The sequence below is a fragment of the Eschscholzia californica genome, unplaced genomic scaffold (genome assembly GCF_041429995.1).
Source record: "Eschscholzia californica isolate CP2 unplaced genomic scaffold, dmEscCali1.0.p SCAF_5, whole genome shotgun sequence".
Taxonomy (NCBI): Eukaryota; Viridiplantae; Streptophyta; class Magnoliopsida; order Ranunculales; family Papaveraceae; genus Eschscholzia; species Eschscholzia californica.
The window spans coordinates 49,587,280-49,601,358 of record NW_028238472.1 but is presented as its reverse complement, the minus strand read 5'-3'; the positions used below and the strand labels follow the sequence as shown (position 1 = coordinate 49,601,358).

The window sequence follows — 14,079 nt, the reverse complement described above, 5'->3', positions numbered from 1 at the left end:
TGGAAAACGTGTAGAAAACATTTTAAGATGATCTTTCGTCTCACGTATCACAACATTAGTACTTGTTTTCTTACAAAGAATTTTTTTGGGAGGTTGTCATACGTCCTTAACAAAGAAAAATTCCATAGTTGATCATTAAACCAAGGTATATGTGGATATTAAGTAGAAGAAACCTAGCATTGGCAAAATCCCATAAAAATTGGTTGGCTGAGAAGATAAGTCGAAATTTTGGTTAACAAAATATCTAATAAGACTGAAATGAATTTGTCTTTCCAAAAAGATAAAATGCATAGAGAGATAGTGATTGATTATAGGAGTAGTAAGGAAATTTGCTATGATCCATGATTATATTAAAAAAAAAAAGATTGATACCTTTTGTCTATTTAGATTTCTTCTTTTATTTCTTTGTGATAAAGAACTATTTCTTGTTTACATGTTCAAGGTTAATCTAGTCTTCCAAGTAATTGCATTTAATTTGTACCCTGAAAGGTATATAAGTTTACAGGGTTGTGTAGTTGGGAAGATTATTAAATGCATACCTCAAAAGACAAAAAAAATGTAAAAGCCAAGAAAGCTACTATAGTATCTTGTGAAGGAGGATGAATCTCAGAGATCCCCTCTAGCATTATCTGCCACCAATGAAATAACTACTACCTAATATTACTCATTGGGGCCTTGGGATTTTGGACTTTTGATTGTTTTTTCTCTCTCTCTCTCTCCTCAATAATACATTAAAATAGGGTTGTTAATTTTCCTTTTTCCTCACACTAGTAGCACCTTAGCCAAGTAGTATTATTTTTCCCTCTTTCTTTGAGAATTATTAGTTAGGGAAAAAGAAAAACAGACGAACCTTTAAGCAGAAATCTCATGTGAACTGCAGTGATTCGTGATTCCGATAATTATGATCTAATAAGAAGGGAACTGCGAGAAGCTCCATAACATTTTTGTCCAGAGTCTGTCTAATCTTTCTTGTTCTAACATTATTTGAATGTAGAGAAGGGTTTGAATGTTCAACTACTCATATATATATATATATACACACACAAGTACACAACGTATATATGATCGGTCTAAATCCAAAACAGATATTTGTTTGTCCTAATGTTATTTGGGCCCCAATAATAAGAGCCTTACAGATTTGACTGAACTATACTTTTGGTATTTTAGAAGAGAACATAAATAAGTTTTACGTCACAGTTTAATGATTAAAAAAGCAGTTTGTAGATACAATCAAATTGTTCATGTATTTTCACAATTTAACTCCACTCGGTGCATTCGTAATGCTTTTTCCGGACTCTGGATGTTTATCATACACATACGAAACAAAAACTTTGGATAAAACTTTTCTTGCATCAAAGAAAGACCAATCAAACTCATGATAAGATTTATATGTTTAAAAATGAATCAATTATTTCTCACAAGTCACAACTGTGACATCTAATGTTAGTATGAGCTGAAATTGATCTGGATATATGCAATTAAGAAATGTATTTTCGAGATCCAGATTTAATTCCCTTAATCCCACCATTATACGTGTGAGGCGTACGTGCACATGAACTTCCAATCTAGGGTTAATTAAATATGTGAATACTGATCTAACGGCTATTACCGCGAGGTGTATAATCCAGTTTTACTTGATTAATCTAGTTTAATCAAGAAGGTTATAGAGAAATGAATCATCTAGCTAGTTAACTAACCCTTTTTTAGAAATAAATTAGGGTTAGCAATTTTAATACTAATATAATTTTCAATGGACACCTGTTACTCTTAAAACCTCCCAATCCTAGAGCTATAAATGGAACAAACTTATGGCTTTGTTTCAAGACACTGAACTTCAAGTCTCTTCCATCTATCTCTCTTTCTCTCTCTAGTTTCTTTCTCTCTCTAACTTCTTGTACTAATAACACTTCCTCAATTTCTTCACAACTTCTCTTTTAAAAAAAAGTAAAAGAATGGCTGTTTCTGAAACAGAATCATCAAAAACTCTCTCAGATGCTTGGGACTACAAAGGTCGTCCAGCTGAGAGAGCCACCACTGGTGGATGGATACCTGCCGCCATGATTTTAGGTCTGTCATTAATACTACCTAGCTACTACTACAATTTTTTTTATTTGTTTCTCTCAAGTATCAAGTCCATTCTTGAAAAAAAAAATATGTGGTTTCGGTGTTCGTTTTAGATACTGTAAGATTTGAATCTCGACCTTTTTTATTTTCTGATTTAGTAAAATTTGAATCTCGACCATTTTCATTTTCTGATACAATAAAATTTGAATATTGTTTTGTTGGTATCTTTTTATACAGTAAGATTCAAAATCTAGTTTTTACGAAGGTTTTGGTCTTGTAACCTATATGTTTCGTCCTACCGTCTCTAGTTATCTATCCAATGCTAAAACTCTTTCATGTGGGGGTAGAGGTTAATTAAATTATCGTTTTCTCAAAATGTACATTTTTTTTATCAAAAATAGAAAGAAATTAACTTGATCGAGTTTTTGTTTTTTCGCATATAGTAGTATATAATATATAATTATTTCATTTGATGACGTATCATCTTACTAGTTTTCGCATGATTATTTACATACCCAAACGACCGAAATAGTACTAATTGATTAAAAAAAAAAGAATAGATGGAATTAAGTTTTAAACTGAGTAGGGGGTGAATTGATATAATGGATATAAACATGGACTAACAATATAAATTTGATGCAGGTGTGGAATTAAACGAGAGACTAACGACGTTAGGGATTGCTGTGAATTTAGTCACATATTTAACGGGAGTTATGCATTTAGGAAATGCAAGCTCAGCTAACACCGTTACAAACTTTTTAGGGACATCCTTCATGCTTTGTTTATTTGGTGGTTTGGTCGCTGATACTTATCTTGGCAGGTAATAATTAATTATACTTCATTAAATTTCTTTCGATTTTATCGATCCTTTTTTTCCTCATATTTGATAGATCAAGAATTTTAATAAAAAGTTCAATATTTTTCTCCTTTTTACAGATATCTCACCATTGCCATTTTTGCCACTGTCCAAGCGATGGTAAGCCAAAATGAACCCGATTTTCTACTAGACATACCATGTGAACCCTTAAATACGAAGCGGTGTAATATAGGACCACCTCCAGCTTCGTCCTGACTAATAATATGTAATAATATAAAATTTTGAAAATCATACTTTTATTTCGTTGTGTCTGAGATAATTCATAAAAAGGAAGTAATAAGAAAAAGTTCACCCCACTACTAGATGGTCTTGAAACTCGGTCGAATCTATACTGAAGAATAAATATATGAATAAAAATGCATCTACTTAGGCGGTTCATTTATCAGGAGAACCATTCGATGTTTATCACGTACCTAAAGAAACAATACATATATATGAAATTGAATCATGGTTTGTTGTGACCGTGTTGCATCATTTTTGTGACATCTCAACTAAATTACTTAAAGGCCGTCTTTTCTTTTCGTAAGTATTTCATTCGAAAGTTATAAATTGTTTCGAAAAGGTTTTGCTTAAAAAGAGTTTTTACCATCTATACGACATGACTCTAGAAAATCCATCAACTGGTGTAGGTTAGACGTGTATAAAATTAAGGTCAATATAACAAACAAATATTATTTAGGTAGAATAAAATTTTGAATCCTGACAACATATCTTCTTATTTGATGTAGTCATCAATGTCGTATATATATATGTAATAATTTATTAATCTAATCCTTAAGAAGATTATAGCTTACAATTATATTAGACTTGTGCAAGTTAGAGTAAACAATAGTCTTGTGCTAAAATGAGCCGGCTTTTGGACTTTAATTTTCTAAATACACTTTTTCTTTTCTTTGCAAATCCAGGGTGTTACAATCTTAACAATATCTACTATTGTTCCAAGCTTGAGACCACCAAAATGCACCAATAACACATCATGTGTCCCGGCGAGTAGTTTACAAATGACGGTTCTGTATATGGGATTATATTTAACTGCTCTTGGTACTGGCGGTCTTAAATCGAGCGTTTCTGGTTTTGGTTCTGACCAATTCGATGAATCGGACAAAAAAGAGAAATCTCATATGAGAAATTTCTTTAATTGGTTCTTCTTCTTCATAAGTTTGGGAGCACTAGGGGCTGTGACAGTACTTGTTTATATTCAAGACAATGTTGGTAGGCAATGGGGATATGGAATTTGTGCCACAGCTATAGTTTTTGGTTTAATTGTTTTCTTATCGGGAACAAGAAAATATCGGTTCAAAAATCTCGTCGGTAGCCCGTTAACACAAATTGCAACCGTTTTCGTTGCTTCTTGGAGAAAACGTCACATGGATTTACCTTATGATTCTTCACTACTTTATGATATCGATGATACTGAAACTGGAAATGCAGAAAAGAAAAGAACAAAACAAAAACTACCCCGCAGCAAACAATTCCGGTCAGTTTCTAACTTTTTATTATATTTGAAATTATTAAATTAACAAATAAGAAAAAGATAGTATTTTTTTTTTTACATTTCCAAATTTTGAGAGCATAGCAATAGGAACTCTGACATGGAGATCTGAGTACATGTCTAGGTTTGGGGAACATTTAACCATGTCTAAAAATTAGTACAAATAAAAGATGAAAAAAACAAATAAAATTAATTTTTTTGGGGAAGAAATATAGTCAAAGGACAAACTATGGCAAACTGCAATAAATGAATAATTTATTTCAGTTTTTTGTTGAATTCATTGCATCTTCATAGAGAGAAGTTTGGCATCATTAAATAAAACTACAAATTCAAAGAAGAAGACAATTTTTTAATAATTGTATTGGGTAGGGGAAAGAGAGATATCACAGAGTTGCTCAGCCTGAGCATCTGCTGATTACTTGATGAGCTCCTCCTTCTTGTCTCATTCTTTCAATTTCACCTACTTCTTAACTTCCTTCCCATCCTAGAAAAGTATTCATAGGTCCAGTCTGAGTGTCCTCAGACTCGTTTAGTCCATGGCAGCACTAAGTGCAAAGTCGGGTCTGGGTAAAAAAAACGAGACACGTATAGACGCTCCCTTGACCCTATTACACGTTAAAGGTTGACTTAATTGATATATCTATTATAATAAAACAGCTCAGTATATATATATATATATAATACTGGGTCAAGTTTAGATTTAATGAGCTCGAGTTCAAACAATATACTTTGAGTTTGTCTTAGATATTTCAAAGGAATACGTAAAATAATTATCACTTTCAGTTGTATATTATATGTGAAAATCTTTTGACGGTTGTTTTTGGTCTAATTTGTTTGAAAAATACAAATTCTACCCGAACGGCAAAGGTTACTATATTTAGACTTTTTTCAATACGGTGCTAATAGACGTGTTTGTTTTCTTGTTTATAGGTTCCTAGATAGAGCGGCAATCAAAGATAACAATGACATAGAAGGAAACAAAAATATCGACAACAAATGGTGGTTATCAACTCTAACCGATGTTGAAGAAGTTAAAATGGTAATCCGAATGTTACCAATTTGGGCAACGACGATCTTGTTTTGGACTGTTTACGCACAAATGACAACATTTTCTGTCTCACAAGCAACAACACTAAACAAACACATAGGCTCGTTTGAAATTCCAGCAGCATCGTTAACCGTCTTTTTTGTATTCAGTATTCTCGTGACCGTTCCCATATATGATCGTTTAGTGGTTCCTATTTGCCGAAAGTTTTTTAACAAACCACATGGTCTCACCCCATTACAACGTATCGGTGTAGGGCTAGTCCTTGCCATTATAGCTATGGTTGCAGCTGCCCTAACCGAAATAAGACGCCTTAAACTCGCAAGGTCAAATGGGTTACTTAACGACCCGAATGCTGTTATCCCATCAACTGTCTTTTGGTTAGTACCTCAATTCCTCTTAGTTGGAGCGGGCGAGGCTCTTACTTACAGCGGCCAACTCGATTTCTTCCTAAAGGAATGCCCTAAAGGGATGAAAACGATGAGCACGGGTATGTTCTTGAGTACGCTTGCACTCGGTTTCTTCATGAGTTCATTGTTGGTTTCTATAGTACATCAAATGACAGGAGATAGAAATCCATGGCTATCGGATAACCTAAATCAAGGAAAGCTTTATGACTTCTATTGGTTATTGGCAGTTCTAAGTGTGTTTAACTTTGGAGCTTTTATATTTGCATCAAAATGGTATGTTTACAAGGAGAAAAGGTTGGCTGATGAAGGGATTGAACTAGAAGAAGTAGATGAATCATGTGGTCATTAATAAAAAAGAAGAAGCAAGTGAATTTTTGTTTTTTGGTTTTACTTGATTCTGTTTTTTTTTTTTTGTATGTTTGCTTGATCAATCGATCAATATTTGTAAGTTTTATATGTGTACAAATTGGATGAAGAATAATGCAAAGCTAAGCTAATTGAAATCTGGTGTGATATTATTTTTTTTTGAAAATTGACTACGAAAGTCATTACAAGACGTTGATATTACAAAACCGGGTCTAAAACCCAACTAAACTACAACCTAAAGCCCAGTATTGTTCAATGAACCATGGACTCCACATCTTCTGAAAATCGAATATGGGACCTCCAAGATTTTGAAATTTATGTCAATACTATTAACCACTATGGCAACTAAATGTTAAAATATATAGTATTCAATAACTTTGACTCTTGGAGTAACATTATTAAGGGACTCCTCTTACATGGGTAATTTGTTTTATGAGTTATTCTCAATAATTGTTCTCTACAAGACTGCATCATAAATCATGATTTTATAATAGTATATTACACAAATACATCGATCAAAGGATAGAATAATCACCAACACTAGGAAACTAACTTTGAAATCCCTAGAAACTAACTACGAACAAAAATGATCGGGGGACTCTCTGCCGTACTCCATAGCTGAGTTGGTATACTCCATATCTGAGTTGGCATACTCTCATAGAAATTACTTGTACTTCAGTTATACTTATAAATTACAGCGAATGGTAAATGACTATAATAACACACCACAGGTCCACAATTATGGTTTTCATGGCCTCCTAGATGTTGATGGAACAAACAACATCACTGGACACGAGTTCTCTCAATAATATCATTAGTTCACTATCCATTATTCCGGCTGGGTATTAGTTTCTTTTTTCGTTCTCTTTAGAGAAACAATAAAATAAAATTTTCTATATACAAAATGTTTCATGAAAAGTTTTAGCCATGGTTTTCCAAACCCTCCACTACCGTATTTACTTCACTCCGGTAAAGGTGTCGGCGAACTGGCATTACCAGCGACCTTCAACGTTCTTTTTGGTTCCCCAAAACCTGTCCCCCACTACTATTTCTTCCTCATCTCCTCCCCACCACCATCGTCTTTCTCTGGCCATTACAAAATTTTTTGCTTATACACTCCATATTCTCGGGCCATGAATGAAGTGGTGGCTAATCGTGAACGATATCGACAAACATGTCGCCTAGAACTTGGTGACAATAAATGGTATTAGACTAAGTGAGGATGCTCGTGTACGGAAAGCATAAATGCAAGTGATACATGTAGGAAACCAGACAGACTTAGTTCCATGTCGCGAGTGCCTTATCATGAGTTACAGATGGAAGGTCAGTGTCTTTGGGTGTCGATTCATTATGATTGAGTTTGTTTTTCCACTCCGTACCTAACTCGATAACTCGAACACAAGATGTCTTGAATTTTATAGGAATAGACCACTATTAAGCTACAAATAGAGCAAAGCGGTCCTCTCTTACCGATAATCATTGCTTGACGTTTTTTCTTTCTTTCAGAAATCGTAGGCAATAGTTACAAGTTAACCTAATATGAAATTTTCAGCAGGTAACTACTACTATATTGATTTGATTGACGATATAGACACTCAAATCAATATAAATCAAATCGTCAACCATTTTCATCTAGTTTAGGTAGAAAACATACCGATTGACGATTAATTTGGCATTTAAGACTTCATATTAGGAAAAGTGGATTAAAAATGTTGAGGTCCAATTTGTTGTTGTTGACAATTCCGTACGATGAATTTTCCAATGGTCGGGGCCTTTGGCGTTCAATTCAAATACATCTATATGAATATAGTGTTCATTCATAATCAAGTTGGAGTTTGTCATTTATCAATAAATCATTGTTTGATTGGTAGCAGCTTCTTTTATTCAAGTTCAAGGGGTCCATCTGATATGGATGCTAGTTCTTATGTCCCCTGACCCCTCTCTCTCTTAAATTGTGGAAATCATATCTCAATAATTTCTCTTAAATTGTGGAAATCACGCCTTTATTGTTCATCGTCAAATAAACTGAATTATTTAAATCTCTTGTGTTCGTGTGTGATTGCTATCGTTGTTTTTCTACTTTAATTTTCATTTGTGAAAGTATCCGATGGGAAAGCATAGAAGTAAGACCTATAAAATTGTTAAAATAACTAATTCAAACAAGAAATAGAAATTAAATGATGAAGGAAAATGAATCTGAGATGAACTAATAAAGAATTATCCCATAACCTAATGCTTAACCACAAACGAAAAAAAATACCCATCCACTGCCGTCCACTCTCATGGATTAAAACCCTAAAAGCAACAATAGTACATAACCAAGACTTCCATTTAAAACAAAAAAGAAACAAATAGCTTCCACAAACTGATCAAGTTGTTGTCATTTTGATAATATCAAAATGAAATCTAAAAGCAAATGTCGATAACCTTTGAACGCTGTCATATTGGCTTTTCTTATTATTATGTTTTCTTCACAAGGAACCCAAGCAACAGTCCTAGCAAACCAACCACCACAACAAACAGGAACGAAACTCCACCAGGTCGGTTTTTGCTCGTCTCTTTTCTCAATAGTTCCTGTTTGAACATAAAACTCAATTAGAATATCACTTTCTTGTAAATACTAAAATCGAATCGCAATTCAGCAAAAGCAAAAGCAAGAGTAGTAATGAACATGGACAGAAATGAAAATTTGATTAGTCTCATGCTTTAAGACTCGAGTAGGTCTGTCTGTTCGATTTCAAGCTGCAGGCATATTTTCAGGAACAAAGCCTGATCATTGATGTTGTTCGCAACATAAGAAGTTCCCTCAGAGAGAAAATATTAACCTTATCTTAAATGACCATACAATGTCTTCCTTTCAGAGTAGCTTTCTTGAAAGAACTAATCTAAGTAGAAACTAATTTAGGTCGGGATTGATGTATCCCATGAGAGTATACTAAAGATGAAGATTGTTAAGGGACAGATCTATGTAACAAGAGCTATTCCCATCTGTAAGAGTAATTTACAACAATTTGACTTAAAATGGTTTGATCTCTGGTACAAGATGTACATAATTTTCTAGTTTTTTTGTTTGTTTTACCTTCTCTCTATTTTGTATTTGAAAACCTAAATCAAGACTAAAGAAGGCCAACATAAAAACTATCACCCGTAAAAGATCACATAAACTCACTAGAAAAATTCCACCTATACATGACTTGAGGTGCATATTACATTTTAGCTTAGTACTGCTGGAAGCAGATCAAGGGCTGAATTAGGGAGGTGAAAAATAATCACTTGAGAGATCCCGGGTACAGAAATTCCAATAAATATGAAATATGCCACCTTGGGTATTGAAATCCATCAAACTCACATAAAAGACAAAGACTTGAACGAATATGCTCACTAAAAGGATGTCCGAACATACCAATTCTTGACGAAGTTTCTGATTTTGTTGAATGGCAGAATTTTTCTCCTCGGTCAATTTAGAGACCATAGACCATGCCTGCAGAATCAAATTTAATCATAAAACGTACAACCACAAATCTAAACCTAAGATACAAATTATCTGAAACATCACATATACCATGAGTTTGTTACATGTCAAACAAGTCGTTTTTTTCTAATAGAAGGCAGCTTATCTCCAACTGTTCGTATAGCCTAGATATTTTTTGATGTTTCTAGACTTTCTACCCATTCCAATTAGTGTTTTGTGGTTTCAGAAATTGCGCATTGTGATCCACAGGCATATTAAAGTAGGTTATTTTCATATGTTTCTAGTAGTTATCAAATAAAAAGAGCGAAGAATTTGATAAACGTCCTGACTCTTTGAGTTCTCGTCAGAATCCTGTATAATTTATACTGACACTTAACAAACAAACACAGATGTGATACAAATGTATATTGTTATGTACGTATAACGCACGACTGTTTATGCAACCAAGTTTTTTGTCAGTGGATCTGACGGGACCTACATTTCTAGAACTCATGACAACCATAAGCCCTGGAAACCTTAAGATTTATAAAAAGGTCATTTCGAGAGACTCCCGTATTATGAAAGCAATTACAACTCCAGCCTTGCTAGAAGACATGCACTTAAGAGCAACTCCAACGTGGGGCTCGGGCTCCCAATTTTGGGAGCCCCTGAATTTTGAGAGCCCCGGGGCTTAGAGCAACTCCAACGTTGGGCTCCTAACCGGGGCTCCCAAATCAATATATTATACGTGTGCGAAGTATGTGTGCGAAATTTTGATTTTAAATTTCGACTATAAATTATTAGATTTCGACTATGAATTAAAATGTGATATTATTCGAGAGAGATAATTTCAAAAAGATAAACACAAAAAAAAACACAAAAATAAAAATTAGAGAAAAATACTTAAAAAAGTAGTATTTAAAATAATAAGAATATTAAAAAAAAAATTAGTTTAAAAAAAAAATTAAAAAAATTAAAAAAAAATAAAATAAGGTGGGGTGGATCCCCTTTTTAGGAGATCCACCCCAAAATAGCCGTTGGGAGACCCCCAACGGCTATATTTGGGGCTGGGAGCCCCCCAGCCCGGGCTCCCATTTGGGAGCCCGGGAGCTTGGGGCTCCCATTTGGGAGCCCGGGAGCTTGGGGCTCCCAGCCCCACCGGGAGCCCAGCCCCGGGGCTCCCGGGTTGGAGGGCTGGGGCTGGGGCTGGGGCTCCCAAAATTTGAATTGGGAGCCCCAGCCCCCCCAACGTTGGAGTCGCTCTAAGGAGAGGCTACTCAAAGAGCTCCTGACGAAGATTACCCGATTCAATACTTATCTAAACTGTACAATGTGGACCATTGACTTGATTCTAACCTACTACAAATTAGCACTCAAGTCAGTCAAATGTTTCAATAAAATTGTCAATGAAATGAAACTTTTTCTGCTCCTAACTCCTAAGACTGTTGCGCACCCAATACCGCAGCGGTGGCTGATACCAAATCACCGATGACAAAGATTGGGTTGATTTACAAGTGAACTCTTCTACCAAAAAATACCATATTCAATTTTATAAATGAGCCCATGTTAAAAAGAGAACTGGTATCATTTTTTTATATTTACCTCTGAAGACTTCTCTCTTGGTTCCTCTAGAGACCTTGACACCTGAAATTACAAACATAGCCAAGTCGAAAAGAAATTAAGTCAAATCCCACTTGAAACAGCTTCTACCGGTCTCTAAAAAATTGGTTAAAAAGTTTGCATGCCAATGGCAATATGAGTAGCCAACTTCCGTGTGAGCAGTGCTACTTGATCTTGACCATACATAACGTATCTATATAATAAGGTACAATTGAAATTCATCTAATGAATAATATTCTCCTTTGGACGTTTTTTCCTATTCCTTCTCTGAGTACTTTAGTTTGGTAAGTTTTCCTTCTAAGTTTTCATATGTTATTTCCAACAGTATCCAGCTTCACAGGACACATTTTGATTCTCTTTGCAGCCCATGCTAAACACGTGACATATATAAAAAGTTTTAATAATTTTAAACAAGATGTTGATCGAGATGTTCATTGAGATATCTAACCTAAATACCCATATGTGTTAACATATTAAACGTGCAAATACAAAAGAGAATGGTGAGTTTTCTTATAATTATAGGATACAAAAGAGTGAAATGTCTGATAACAATAACAGTTTTGATATATTGGTGTTGTATCATAACACCTCTCCTGACAAGTATGCATGTTTCAGAAAACGTGGAGGTTTCTTGTGCATTTTCATCGTTCTTACCCTCACTAATATTTCATCATTGATGTATTTTGAGTTGAAGAAAAGATATAGAAACTTTCCTCGACACAAGAGAATATTGAGGAAGAAGAAGATGGCAAGAGTGATTTGCGGGCGGTAGGTTATATGCATATATATATATATATATATATATATATAACATATATTTATTTACTAAATGCTATGCTCTTTAAATGTTAAGGGTAACCTTCTTTTCTATTTTTGTTTTCACCCCACGTCACAATTTTATGACTCAAGCTATAAAAGATTGACACTAAAAGCATTTGAATCTATTTGATATGAAGACGCAGGTGGGCGTGAGAGGGGTCCATTTAATATGTATACATACGTGTACATCTATATTATGTATAAATACGTTAAGTAATTATAGTTGGAAAAGAAATGGACAGTGAAATGTAGTTCGAACTGCAGCTTACATGCATAACAACATAATCTAGCAATAATTCTTTAAAGCAAACTATAAATCATCTTCAATGAGCGAATTAAAGAGAAGTTACTTACAGCATCAAACAATGAGGTCGCTTGGTTCCCATTATCCAATCCAGAACCAGATGCCCTTGGAGAAGTTCCTTCTTCAGACCCTTCCGGTACAGGTGAAGGCGGATTAGCAGGAATATAAACCACCCTGAATTTGAATTCTTCGACAACCTTCCCACCATCTTTATTAAACTACAAAAGTCCATTTCAACCATAACTTCAGTAATTTAAAACAATAAACAATAATGAATCAAACAAAACAGTAAAATTAATAACCCAATTCTACCATTTCGGGAGTAATGTCTTTCGAGGTCACCCCATTAGGTGCAACAACACTCTGAAGAAGGAATTTATCTTTGCATTGAAGATCAGGAGGAGCTTCCTTTTGGGCTTGCATAGTAACTAATCAAATGTCAAAAAAAGAAAATCCCAAATTCAATTTTTGATCTATACAATCAAATGATCTTGAAGAAGAGAAATTGATAAAGAATGGATTTTTGTTAACCTGTAACGTCACATGTTGTACCAGGCAAAACAATTCCTGTATTAGGACGAACACAGTACTTCTTTGGATTTGTTGTTTTAACCTTCAAATTTAACCAAAACGAATCAAATCAATTACTAAAACAAAAGGCAAACAGACAAAAATTAATCAAATTAATATTGAATGATATATATAGAGAAAGAGAGAGAGAGAGAGAGAGAGACCTTAAAAGCTACATATTCTTCTGTCTTGTTCGTTAATTGCAAAGAACATGAACTTTGTTTCTTCAATTCAACTACAAAAATTGATGAATAAATATACATACAAAATTAGGGCAAACAAATCTCAACACAGAACATGAAGAAAAACCCTCTAAGATGAACAAATAACCGATCAAAAGGGGGAAATTCAAGAGACAGATCGAAATAGAGAGAGAGAGAGAGAGAGAGAGAGAGAGAGAGAGAGAGAGAGAGAGAGAGAGAGAGAGAGAGAAAAGAAGGTTACACAGAAATTTGAGCTCAGTTGGTTGAACGTTGAGAAGATTTCCGCTACTCATTTTTAAATCATGATCCGATCAAGAACAATTTTTGTGAGAATTTTGATAGGAATTGAAGGAGAAGAGAAGATAATTAGGGATTTAGTATTATATCAGAACCTTTGCCCTCTCTTTCTCTTCAAGAATAACACGGACGAAGAAGATCTTTGTTATTTCGCTGATTTGTCAATGACGAATATAACCTTGATTTTTTGGTTTACGAGGCGATAATGAGGGTTAAATTTTGGAGGGTAAATAAGTACGGTAAGAAAATGTGGGTGAAAAACTTAAATGCACCGTCAATATCAATATTGGTGGCTCATCCTTTGGTGCACTGGTTAGACACCCCTCTTTAATTCATGAGGCCGTGAGATCGAGTCTCGGTAGAAGCAGTTTGCCATCAAGATTTATCACATGTAATTTAGGTTATAAATAATGTAATGATTTGTCGAGTTTTAGGCCTCTTTGTTGTTGGACTTTAGGACTCTTTCATTCTTGGTTTAAATTAGGCAGATTAACGTAGATCGTAGTTGAATTCTCAAAAAAATAAAAGTAACAAAATATTGGTGGCCCTATGGTCGCTAAG

At 34.3% G+C, this 14,079-nt stretch overlaps 2 protein-coding genes across 2 annotated transcripts; one reads left to right on the top strand and one right to left on the bottom strand.

Annotated features, from left to right (window-relative positions):
• The first annotated feature begins 1,476 nt into the window (after positions 1-1,476).
• On the top strand, positions 1,477-6,391 carry NRT1.1 (nitrate transporter 1.1). Its single transcript, XM_086643295.1, has 5 exons — positions 1,477-2,067; positions 2,707-2,884; positions 3,001-3,040; positions 3,847-4,418; positions 5,364-6,391. The coding sequence occupies exons 1-5, from the start codon at positions 1,953-1,955 to the stop codon at positions 6,235-6,237; spliced, it is 1,779 nt and encodes a 592-aa protein (XP_086499421.1). The 5' UTR covers positions 1,477-1,952; the 3' UTR covers positions 6,238-6,391.
• A 2,044-nt stretch (positions 6,392-8,435) lies between these two features.
• Positions 8,436-13,895, bottom strand: LOC147540137 (vesicle-associated protein 1-3-like). Its single transcript, XM_086643293.1, has 8 exons — positions 13,463-13,895; positions 13,183-13,253; positions 12,980-13,061; positions 12,761-12,876; positions 12,499-12,666; positions 11,308-11,349; positions 9,658-9,735; positions 8,436-8,828 (listed from the first exon to the last, which is right to left on the bottom strand). Exons 1-8 carry the CDS (start codon positions 13,512-13,514, stop codon positions 8,715-8,717), a joined length of 723 nt encoding a protein of 240 aa, XP_086499419.1. The 5' UTR covers positions 13,515-13,895; the 3' UTR covers positions 8,436-8,714.
• Between the last annotated feature and the right edge of the window lie 184 nt (positions 13,896-14,079).

Bases quoted from the DNA above. Each gene is read 5' to 3' on its own strand.
- LOC147540137 (XM_086643293.1), bottom strand. From the start codon at position 13,514: ATGAGTAGCGGAAATCTTCTCAACGTTCAACCAACTGAGCTCAAATTT. The intron at 13,062-13,182 runs GTCTCTCTCTCT...TTAAATTTGAAG, and splicing joins AAGAATATGTAGCTTTTAAG to GTTAAAACAACAAATCCAAA. The intron at 12,877-12,979 runs GTTAACAAAAAT...ACATTTGATTAG, and splicing joins TACAACATGTGACGTTACAG to TTACTATGCAAGCCCAAAAG.
- NRT1.1 (XM_086643295.1), top strand. From the start codon at position 1,953: ATGGCTGTTTCTGAAACAGAATCATCAAAAACTCTCTCAGATGCTTGG. The intron at 2,885-3,000 runs GTAATAATTAAT...TCCTTTTTACAG, and splicing joins GCTGATACTTATCTTGGCAG to ATATCTCACCATTGCCATTT. The intron at 3,041-3,846 runs GTAAGCCAAAAT...TTGCAAATCCAG, and splicing joins TTGCCACTGTCCAAGCGATG to GGTGTTACAATCTTAACAAT.